At 35.6% G+C, this 12,479-nt stretch overlaps 1 protein-coding gene across 2 annotated transcripts in view; it reads right to left on the reverse strand.

Moving 5' to 3' along the window:
- The window catches only part of LOC118189015 (cysteine-rich secretory protein 2-like), an 80,198-nt gene that overhangs the window by 27,189 nt on the left and 40,530 nt on the right, over positions 1–12,479 (reverse strand). For both annotated transcript variants that reach the window (XM_085818016.1, XM_035359548.2), the window contains exon 5: positions 5,464–5,609. In XM_085818016.1, coding sequence (XP_085674142.1) covers positions 5,464–5,609 — 146 coding nt within the window. The remainder of the gene's footprint in view (positions 1–5,463; positions 5,610–12,479) is intronic.

A 12,479-nucleotide genomic window follows, 5' to 3' on the forward strand; every position in this document is an offset into this window, starting at 1 on the left:
CCAGAGGTTATAAAAGGACTCGCAAAGGAATATCGGGGTCTTTTTTTTAATGTAACGATGCAGTAAACTTCATACAAAAAGTTAGCAGTTCTTTTTATTTAGTCCGGAGATCTGACTTTTAGTAACTACTATTTCTCCTGAATAATAATAAATGAATTTCTCTTTTTTAAACTTATCGTCTGATATTTTGAGTTTCGGCTACGTCTATGATTCTACACCGATCTATTTATTCGGACTAAAGCTGGTACATCACACACATGCTTTAGTAGCTTTAGTCGTAGCTTAAATTATCAGACGATAAGTTAAAAAAAAAAAAAAAAAAAAAAAAAAAAAAAAAAAAAAACAGGATCCATTTATTATTATTCAGGAGAAATAGCAGTTAGAAAATCAGATATCCGAAGTAAATAAAAAGAATTACTAATAACTTTTTGTATGAAGTTTACTGCATCGTGACATTTAAGAAAATGCCCCCGATATTCTTTTGCGAGTCCTTTTATAACCTCTGGAAAGGCGGAGCTTCCAAGAAATGACGTCAGCCAATCCAGTTCGCTTTAACTATTTCCAGAACATTCTATAACTGTACGTGTAGAAAAGGCGGGAAAAACAACTTGACTACGGGGCTGTGCATTTAATTCCACGTACTTTCAAGTAAGAGAACGTCGCCATTAAAAATGAAAAGAACATACAGTTAGAATTTTAAGTGTAATTTTGACTATGGAATTTTATTATTACATATACATATATTAATTATCATAATGTTTTTCATCATACATCACTAAAAGTAAAGTCCTGGAATTATGAACGAATATTACGATATAATATTAAGGCTATCATATCGAACATTTAAAAAGTACCCTCTACATTTTAGATATTAATGGAACCCCGAAATCGTTCTAAACTATGCAATCCCCCTCTGTATTTATCTCTAAATCAACATTGAGGAAAATATTTTAAATACATGCCTACTTCTTAGATTTCATTCTGATATCAGAGGTTCAGTCCTGCATTAATTTTTTTAAAATCTTATAAGGTATTTCTCCCACTTTCCTAGCGAGCCTTCGTGGTGTAGTGGTTCTGCACGCTGGACCGGTATTGCAGAGGTCCGTTGTTCGATTCCCGGCGAAGGCGGTTGCATATTTTTCATCTTTCCTGCATCCAATCACCCTAATGACTCTACAATATATTATAAATATTTTATACTCATATACAGGGTGTTTCGAAACTCATGGACAAAAATAGCATAGGTAAAGGGAAACCGCTTGCTCTCCACCTATGCTAGTGAACTTATCCTATTGAACGCTAGATGGAGCTGTAATGGAAAGCATAAAGAACGAGCTTTCTTACATATCGTCATTTCTAGCGTGGATTTCAGAAAACATATCGACGTACAGTAATCAGGTGGTGTAGATTGTGTATGTTACTTTTTGTCTTTATTATTAAGCATCATTTTCTTCACACTTACGCCAGATACATTTCAACAGCAAAATTACAAAAATTTTAAAAGCAGCATGCGTTTAGAATTCACTATGAAGTGTTAAGTTTTAGCATACATTTTTCTTTTTCTTTTTTTTTTTTTTTTTTCAGTCTTTTCTCGATTTATAATTATCAATGTACAGTTTTCTTTTCAAGATGACTTAACAATTTTTTTGTTGTTGTTTTTTTATTACTAAAGTTGTCAGGACTTGTGTTTCTCTTGATTTGTGTTGGAAACATGAATGGTCCTGAAAAGAACAGGGAGCTTACTCAAGCTATGTTCAAGGAGGTGTGAAGTAGACAACACAAGCAGGAAGGGTATACGAAACCCTTTATTTTCTATCTTTTACAGGATCTTCCGAGCTTCGGAATACAAAGACCAACCACTTGTGGTCTGAACGTAAGAATATAAAAACTATTAACTAAAAACTAACTTTGAATTAGTATACAAATGCCTAACACTAAGATTGGCTTTTATTTAAAAAAGGTACGTATGCAGTACGCCGAGCTGCTTAAACTACAATACGTTTGCAAATAACAAGAGGGCTAAACCTCTGACCTTAAAGGCAACCAGCAACAGAGTGAAAACTCGTAAAACTACAGTGGCGAGCGGCTTGCTTCCTAAAACTCCTTCTCTCTCTCTTGGCTAAAAGCCACAATTTAAGTACTTGGCGTTAGCAAGACAATTTGCATAAACAAGTTAAAGTATTTAATCCTAGCCGGAAGTAGAAAATAAGAAGTGATAGTACAGTTTTAAAATAAAATAAACGTTAGTAAAACTTAGGATACTTACAAAGTTTTGTGCGTTAAATTTATTAATTATATATCCTGTTCTTCGCACATACGACATAAAATGCAGTCAAATAGCCAAAATCACGAAATAATTAAAAATAGAATATCTTTAGAGTTTTGGATATACAGATTCGCGCGCTGGAGATAACAAAGCTTTAAGCCGTACAGTGTTGCCATTGCTCGCTTTCAAATTCTTTGAGTTTGTTAAAAATTCATTAAAGTTTCACCAAAATATGAAATATAAAATTCGGGCTTCCAGGTTCACATGTTCGGGTGGAGGACTACGTTATTCAAAATTAACCCTAGGTACTGTCGTTTATTTCACAGTGCGCGAGAAACATAGATAAATTCATGCAGAGTCTTCATTATTCAATTTCTTTAAAAAAGTAATACAGGCGAAAATATTTCGTGGCAACAATTTGAAAAGTGTTTCAGATATTTAAAGTGATATGTCGCCAAATTCCATTTTGAGACTAATGGCCCATTCAGACTAATAAAAAAATATCTAATTTAAAAAAAAAAAAAATTCTTGTGAAAAATTAAAAATATTTATTTCCACCGAAACGTTTATTGTCATCGAGCATGGGACGAATTACCAGTATTTAATGGTCTTAATCTCTTGGCCACTGTGGGGCTGAAGCAGAGCAGAAGCATCGTGGAAGTTTTTCTTTAACCCTTTGCGGCACAGTGTGTCCGTTCTGGACACACCTAAAAATTTCCTTCTGTACGCACAGAAAAATTGAATGAAAAAGGATTTATAGGTTACTCTGAACCTTCTTTATTTATAGTAGATGGCAGCTCAACACAAACCAGTCCATATATTTTAGCCATGTTTAGTTTTTTAAAACCCTCATTTTCCAAAGAAATCTTCCAGATTTTTTTTAGGGTAGAAAAGGAATTGTTTGAAAAGAAATTTCAATGTTATTTTTTTGGCTGTAGGCTCATCTCCTTATTCTATATTAGTTTCAAATTTTTACTTTGAAATATCTTGTCTAAAATTAAACGGCGAACCCTAGGTGTGCACAGACAGGGCTCACCGATAATCTAGGACAAATGAGAGTCTGTATTCTTTGTTTCTCCGCATCTCATCGATCAGTTCATTGACAACAATGCTCGTTTCAGCACTCTTTTCGAAGCTCTATTCAATCAGTGTGCCCACTCTGGGCACACCCACAGAATTAAAAGATAAGTGCTATCTTCACAAAATTTTACTTGTGTACTCCTCTAGGCCTAATTAGACTGCCTACTTTTTTTTTTTAAATCAAAACTCCGACTTTAAAAGGTAGCGTGCCGCAAAGGGTTAACACTGTGTTGTAATGTTCTCTTCAAGCCGCCCAGACGGTATAGTGGTTAGGAGAGCCGCGGTACCAAAGGGCCCGGATTCGAACCCCGAAGAAGGCATGGATATAAAATTGTCCGTCTCTTCATAGGAGGTAACGGTGGTCGCCTATTTGGTGCCTCCACAATAAAATGGTTACCACTTCTGGCCTTAGTAGTGGCCAATGCCATTACAGGCAAGTGCCCGCCATTTGTTTATATATATATGTGATATACCAGCTTTTGTCCGGAATAAATAGATTGGTGAAGAATCATAGATGTAGTCGTAGCTTAAATTATCAGACGATAAGTTTTAAAAAACGGGATCCATTTATTATTGGTCAGGAGAAAATAGCAGTTACAAAATTTAAGATCTTCGGAGTAAATAAAAAAGAATTACTAATAACTTTTTGTATGAAGTTTACTGCATCGTTACAGTAAAGAAAAGACCCCGATATTCCTTTGCGAGTCCTTTTATAGCCTCTGGAAAGGCGGAGCTTCCAAGAAATGACGTCAGCCATTCCAGTTCGCTTTAAATATCTCCAGAACAATCTATAAATGTACGTGTAGAAAAGGCGGGAAAAACAACTTGACTACGGGGCTGTGGATTTAATTCTACGTACTTTCAAATAAGAGACCGTCGCCATTAAAAATGAAAAAGAACATACAGTTAGAATTTTAAGTGTATATTTGACTATGGAATTTTATTATTACATATATATATATATATATTTCTTCAAATTGCTTTGGCGGATTAATTTGTTTTCTGCTTTATTATTTTCTTCATCTGGAGGCGAGAAGTATCATTTTAAATGTGCAGACTTATATCAGAATAAAGTATATGCTCATATAGTGATTTATTCCGGAGAAAGAGAAAATATATTCTTTAGTTATTGAAGGTCAGAGGCATCGCGAAATTACAAGCTTAAAAAAGATCTGAAATCTTGAGGATTCTTAAAATCGAGATGGCGAACCATAGGACATGCTTACGTTCTGTTTAATTATATACTTCCATTTCGCATCAATTTTGGTTTCCTGTTATGATAAAATAACCTGAAACTGAAAGGTTTGTAAAGATGGATCTAAGTTTGGGAGATTTTTGTTTTTCAGATTTTCACGTTACTGAGGAAACTGTTAAGTTTGTATAAGTAAACACGAATCAATACTTTCACTATCCAGGTCACAATGTTATTATTTAATTAATTTTTCATATCACCACGGGGCGTCGGCCGCACCTTTCAGTTGAATGATTGAGTGCTATCTGATAACACATGAAAATATTAGGATTTAAAAATAGATAAAAAGAAATGAAAGTTTCCGTGGACTAGAATTATGTATTCTTAATTACAATAAATGCGTTTAAAAACGCCTAACATTTATCATAGATTCTTTAATAGAATAAAAAAGACAAAGTAATATTAAAAAAGCTGTGAATTATAACTTTAAACTACTTCAGAAATTAGTTTTTATTTGAAATCATATTATCTTTTCTGTACCATGTACAATTAGTATCAAAAGTTATTTTAGAAAATGTGTGTTTAACTCTTGAATAGCTTGAGGCAAGAAATATATTATGCATTCCCTGAAATAAAATCAAATAACAGCCAGTTTCTAAGAAAATACTGCGCGAAATTACAGTTCTATGAAAGTTCTTTAGAGTTTCGTTTCTAGAAAACATGAAAAATAGTTTTTTTCTAATAAGAACTAAGCGTATTCTAACCTGCGTGTAATTGCCAACAATATTTGGATCATTTAAGTCCTGTTCGTAGGTGAAATTGAATCGTTCTAGAAACCAAACCTTAGCATGAAAAGCTCTGTAGAATTTCGTTTCTAGAAAATATGAAAAATAGTTTTTCTAATAAAAATTAAGCGTATTCTCACCTGCGTGTAATGGCCAACAACATTTGGATCGTTTAAGTCCTGTCCGTAGGTGAAATTGAATCGTTCTAGAAACCAAACTTTAGCAGCGAAAAACCAAGGGACTTGAACATTGGCTACGAAGATATTCTGACCACACGAGCCGAAGTCTAAAATAAAAACAAAATAAAAATTTCTGTCAGAAAGTACTCAACAGAGGAATCTCACACATGATTTAAACAAAATTAAACTATTTACTTGCATCATTTCTGAAGTCCTTCCAGAAGCATAATTTAAATTTTACCCGAATTTTGTTTCTCAAAGGAAAAAAAAAAATTACTTATTTTGAATCAGTACTTACATAAGTATTGAGTGCACTATGTAAATCACAATAATCCTTATTCTAGTATTTGTCGTGATGCGAGATTTGTTCTTGACTATTACTGACTAAGTTAAATGCCTAGCAGTATGTGATTTCATTGCTTTTATAATGAATGTTTAGAAAGTTATTATTGCGCATTGTTTCTACAGACCAAAAATGTCCGTTAAAAAGCAATTTTCAAGCGTCTTATCAGACACGATAATCACTGTATATAAGAGAACATAATGGCACTAATTAATTTTGCTATTAAATATTAGTAAAATTAGTGAGCAAATTTTTGTAATGAAGTATGAAGTACAAAATTTTGGAACTACTCTGATATGTGCCCTCAAGTCGCCAAATTTCTCGCCAAATATTTTTGGCGAGAAACTTCACGCTGCCGTATTACTATCTAAATTTTTTGTCTACATTTCGAACTTTAAGCCTAAAATGTCTCCAAAAACACGGTTTTCGCACATGCAAAAACTACGTTTTGAACACACGATTTAAGCTAAAAATCCGAAACAAAAACAAAAAATTTAGATAGCAAAAACGTAAAGTTTCTAACCAAAAATATTTGACAAGAATCCATGTACACAGCGACATGTTTTAACTTAAAAAAACATCTACGAATGGCACACTGTAAGCAACGAACGAATCTACGAACTACGCACACCTCGCTTTAATAAATTAACATAACAACAATTTCAAAGAATACCATGTACACAGCGTTCTGTTTCAACTTTAAAAAACATCTACGAATTGCACAATCTACACTAAAAACAAATCAAGGAAATAAACTAAAATAAATTTCAGACAATTCAAAAAACAACAATAAAAACGGAAATTCATCCAAAAAACAATGAATATAACATTCTACAAAATAAAAACAATAAAATAAAATGCACTTACCATAATGAAAGCTTCTTTTAGAAGCAGAAATATCTTTCCCCCTTAACAGAGCATACAAAGTCCAAAATACATTTGTTAACAAAATTTCGCCAGTCACACAACGTCTGTGAAGAAAACTTCCACGATTTTGCTATATCACATGCCATTCTACGATTCAAAATTTCGAAAGTAACAATAAAAACTTCCTCCAACGTTAACTTGCTACACGAAAACCAAACCTTAAACTCCGCTGACACTCACATACTTTATTAGCAACAATTTTACTGCAAACCCACACAAGTCTATCAGAAACACCATTTTTCGTCCGAGTTCTCATATCAGCTCCGCATTTCGGACACGTCAAACTCCGTTTTAAAAGTCCCGACTCCCACAGAAATTCCAAAAATACACTACGATCCCCATAAATACATCCGTGAACAAAAGACTCGTTAACAACTCCAACATCGTATCTTTTCATACTAAATTTACTCTGCACACAATCTAAAATACGCGGCTGAAACCTTCCCACCACGTCTTTCATAGCAACATAGGCCATTTCAAAAACACACGCGACACGAACCAACTAGCAATTTAAACTACTCCACCAAAAGACTTTTCAACGTCGACATGGTTGCCATACAACAAGCAATCGCGCCAAAAACCAGCGCAAAACACATATTGCCACATTTGGTGAAATTAGGGCGTTTATCAGAGTTGTACCAAAGACACATTTAACAAGCTTTAACATTATAATTCACTTCATGTTAATAGACCTATAGCCCACCAGTGGCCGAGTGGTAAAGTCGCCGAACACTGGTAGTTCGGTCCGAGGTTCGAATCCCACGAACGGGCTGGCTGCATGGGCGTTTTCGTGGTTTTCCCCATGTGTAACGTGTATACGAGCCAGTTTGCCTTAGAAAGACCTTCACGAAGCCATCCCTCCCCTTAGGCGAAGAGCGTTTATGTAAAGAAGGAAAGGCTCCATAGACGTAATGTAAACCAGTTTGTGTTCTACGCCGCTAGAAAGAAGAGGGAAAATTCGCCAAGGGATTTGGCGACGGAACCTGTTGGCGAGAATTTCCCCCTTTGTGATGTACTGGATCTGGCCGAGATTTTCCTCATTCGTCACGTGTACAGGAGAAATTGAGGAACACGGATTAAGATGAATAAGAAAATTCGGTGAACTTTCACTGGCTGTTGAACCTGCATTATCCATATCGCAGTCTGATTTGATATCCGTCAATATGGAGGGAAAAACTGGAGTCACACAGCTTTAAACTTTTGTGACCGTCGAACGAAAATAAACGTGACCGTCGAACCTGTTCGAGCTTTGGCGCTTTTTGGTGACAGATATTTTATGCATGCGCAGCTGTTTCCCTTTTCGTTCGAAGGGAGCCATTCCTGCTGTTGCGAAGCTTTCTTTATTATTCATTTATTATTTTCTTTATTATTTATTTATGTATTGTTAACAATACATATTCTTTGCCCTTAGGCAGATAGCCCTCGAGGCTTTGCCATAATCCCACACACACATGTTAATAGACCAGTTATGATTTTGATCTTTACTGTTAATTTCTTCCTTCCGAATTCCTCACCAGAATGCAGTATTAGTAACTGAGAGTATTTAAGGTGAGGGTTTTTCAATCATGAAAGAGAGAAAGTATTTCTGGCACTTGCATATGCTGCGAGTTTTTTTTTTTTTTTCTCTAGATCTATTCAAATGTGATATTCCTCTTTGGCTTTTACTTTTAACTTACGCGCCGATTTTAAGTAGTTCACGTTACTGAATGCGCAGTCTTAGATTGCCCCCCCCCCAACCTGATATTGGGTAGTGATTCTGACTACTGTATCTGACATATGCATAATGTATAATTCATCTATATCTATCAATATTGTATCTGCATTACCTGTATAATCTCATAGCTTCGCATAGAAATATATAGCTTGGCAACATAGCATGCATGGTGCTGCGTACTATAATTGTGTGTATACAATAGTATAGTTTTTTTTAATCTGTTAGTATAATTGTGTTTATATAATTGTGCACAATTGTGTTATGTATCGTAGTATATAGTGTTTTATTCTGTGTTTTAATACGTTAGTATAATTTCGTTTGCATAATTGTACACCATAACTGTATTGTATATAGTAGTATAGTGTCTTATTTCGTTTGTACAATTGTGCGCAGTATAATTTCTAATATCTAATGCTTTACAAGAATAGTGTATCTGTTTTTACATTGTGTATCAATTCTGTAAGCATTATGTATATAAAAAGCGCTGCATATCTATTCAAATTAAATAAGTATTGTGTACCTGATATAATGTATTGCATAATGTATTCTACAGCATAAAGTTTCATCTGTAATTCTTATACCATCTAATAACAAAATTTAATATTCTACAGTGTGCCTGCATGCTTTATGTATGTTTATATGCGCATTTTACATGTGATCTATATGTGTCTTTAGTGTAAGTGTTTACTATATATTAGCTTAATTATGTTTCATTATAAGTATTTGTTTTACTTGTAGAAGTGTGTGCAAACTAGTATCTAATTTCTATTATTCTATAATGTGCTTACATGTTTTATATGTGTTATATATGTGCTTTTATATGTGTTTTACAAGTGTTTTGTATGTATCTTTATATGTGCAAGTGTATGTACTTGTATGTGTATGTATATGCTGTAATTAGTGTCTAACAAACAAAGATGTAACAAATCATTCACCTATCGATCAAAACTAATGTATTCTTAAGACGCCTCTGTATGGCCATGTACAATTACCTAAAATTCTTCAATAAACTCCCGAGGTGGCCTCATGAGGCTCCTGGGAGTTGCTGCCACTAGATAGGGGAGGCCACGGGACATATGCCTGTTTACCTCTGTTAAACATCAGGCGTCCCCGTCCTCCGTCATCTGTCACCTGACTATCTTATCTTAAGTCGTCTGGAGAAGGCTCGCATGCTGTAAATGTTTAGTTCCTTTGTGGCGAGGCGAAAGTCCTCTCGTGTGGTTGGTGGTAGAAGAAGAGGAGTGGGAGACTCTCGGACCGCCCAAGGTACTCTCCATCAAAATTGGGCTGGAACTGGGCAAAATTACACTGTTCCTAATGGTGCCGACAACAGGCGCAGTTCTGTACTTCTTGCCTCATTAAATTTTGTGGGCTAATTCTGATTAGAACAGACAAGTGAGATTAGTTACAACAACGATAACAACAGTCTTCGACTACGTTTATAAGGTATTTCTCCCACTTCCCTAGCGTGCCTTCGTGGTGTAACGGTAGCACGCTGGGCCGATATTCCAGAGTCCGTGGTTCGATTACCGGCGAAGGCGGTTGCATATTTTTCATCTTTTCTGCTTCCAAAAATCCTAATGACTCTACACGTTAGCCTTCAATTAAAGTTTCTGTTATTTATTTAATTTAGTCATGAGTTTTCTTTTTCTTTTTGTCTGTAGCCAAAGTCGTGCTACTCAAACTAAATAAAAAGGTTATGTAAAACCTTCTCCTGTGTTTAAGAATATGTATAAAACGTAGCGATAACTCGCTAGCCTGTTCAGTAGGCTCTGCAAGACTTGGTTTCCACATCAATAGCAACCTTATCACATATATTTAGCCAAACCCCCAAAGTTACTTCTTATATCACTAGAGCAATCTAATAAATGTTTGGAACGGACAAAAATGAGACAACTGAGATACAAGTAGATGAAAAAAATATATATTTTCTAAAAGAAGACGTATGCACAATATATTACTAGTTATGGAGATAAATGCAAGATTGAGATTGAAGAATATAAATTGATTGGAGTTGATAAAAGGTTGCACCTTACCCTACACTATGAAAGGCCGTTTGGTATTATGACATGAAATTGTCTATTATAGACTGAGTAGATATAACTGACAACGGAAGAAATAGTAAAAGCGCACAACAACATCAAAAAAGCTGTTATAGTATCCGATAGTAAGTCAGCTCTGCGAGCCTCGCAAAATCCGGCACACTCCTCCTCAATAGTCCAGGAAATTCAAAGCCTCTTACGACAGTTTAAACATCTGGAAGCTCGCCTGACATGGACGAAAGCCCATACAGGCAATATGGGAAATGAGGCAGCAGACCTCCTTGCGAAAGACGCTGCCCTAAATAAGGAAGCCGGGGAGCTAGCATTACCGTGGCCACACTCTACCTTAAAAAGAATGCTTCATCTGCAAGCACTCTCAAAGTGGCAGGCTGAGTGGGACATTGCTGAGACCGGCAGACGTACTCATTATCATCTTTTGTATGTTAATCCAGCCAGGCTCTACTCTCACCCGCACCTGGTCCGTTATGTTACAGGCCATAGACCCTTCCCGGAGTACTTTGCCAGGCACGGCACGATTGACACAGACCAGTGCAGCTGCGGTCACCTGGGTACTCCGGAGCATTACGTCACTACCTGCTCTCTGACCAACGGGATGCACATACGTATTCCCGCTACAAACACACAGGCATTCTGTAAGCTCATGGTCAAACAGAAGCACCTCTGCCGACAGTTCATCAAAATTATGGAGAAGCTAGCCAGTCTCGGCACGGACCTCTGTGCAGCAGAATAAATGACCCTGGAGTGACCATTACAGCAGGAAGTATCCTCTTTTAATGGCAACAACTGAAATACTAATCGTTAGTACTTTACAGACTATCACTACATCTTTGTCTTTATCGTAACTTGTTATTTACACAAATGCAACTTGTTATTTACACAAATGCACCCTGGAGTGACCATTACAGCAGGAAGTATCCTCTTTTAATGGCAACAACTGAAATACTAATCGTTAGTACTTTACAGACTATCACTACATCTTTGTCTTTATCGTAACTTGTTATTTACACAAATGCAACTTGTTATTTACACAAATGCAACAGTTTTACTGCCAAGGTATACCACAATTGTTTGTAATCAACCATTCATTTTCAATATTGTACTCACGTATTTGAATTAGTGTTGTTTTAGGGGTTTTCTAGATCATGGTGGACGTAGTGCTATACTAATTAACCGTATGGTAGAGGCATAGTGCCCACGTCCCCCGTTCCTTATCCTTATCCTTATCCTTAAGTAAAAGATAAACGGCAACACTGAAAGAACACAGTTTTGATTTGTGCTTTGTAAATCAGAATGCTAGATATTAGGCTCTGTATTCCTGTGATATTTTCAGTAAATGTTTCTATAAAAACTTTATTCTATTTTCCATCGAGATGACATTCGAATTGACGTCTTTATATAGACCAAACGGACTACATCATCCGCATGGTATGTGGTATATACCTTTAGTAAGTTTTAGGAGGAAATTGACAAATTTACGTAAGTTGTTTGTTACTTTCCCATGAAATGTCTCACTTTTCGAGCTTCCAGTGACATGTGTAATTTGTACATGGATATTTAACAGGAGGATTATCTTGATTACAAATATAGAGATTTTATATAGACGACAGACATACATTACATACTCCACAGATCCAGCACACAGTTCAAAGATATGATAAAATATATAAAAGAACATATAGTCCTTAGATATATAGAATAATCAATATTTCATACAGAAAGTCAGAATTAAGCTATTATTAAAATGTCCATTCGGATAAAACTGTCAATTGCTGTTGTTGTCTCACCTATAGTCACTCAGTTGTCTCAACTAACACTTGTCTCACCTATAGTCACTCAGTTGTCTCAACTAACACTTGTCTCACCTATAGTCACTCAGTTGTCTCAACCAACACTTGTCTCACCTATAGTCAGCCCAAGCCCACAAAACTCC

Source organism: Stegodyphus dumicola, chromosome 6 (assembly GCF_044657685.1).
Source record: "Stegodyphus dumicola isolate Sdum_Otavi_A_Nest chromosome 6, ASM4465768v1".
Lineage (NCBI taxonomy): Eukaryota > Metazoa > Arthropoda > Arachnida > Araneae > Eresidae > Stegodyphus > Stegodyphus dumicola.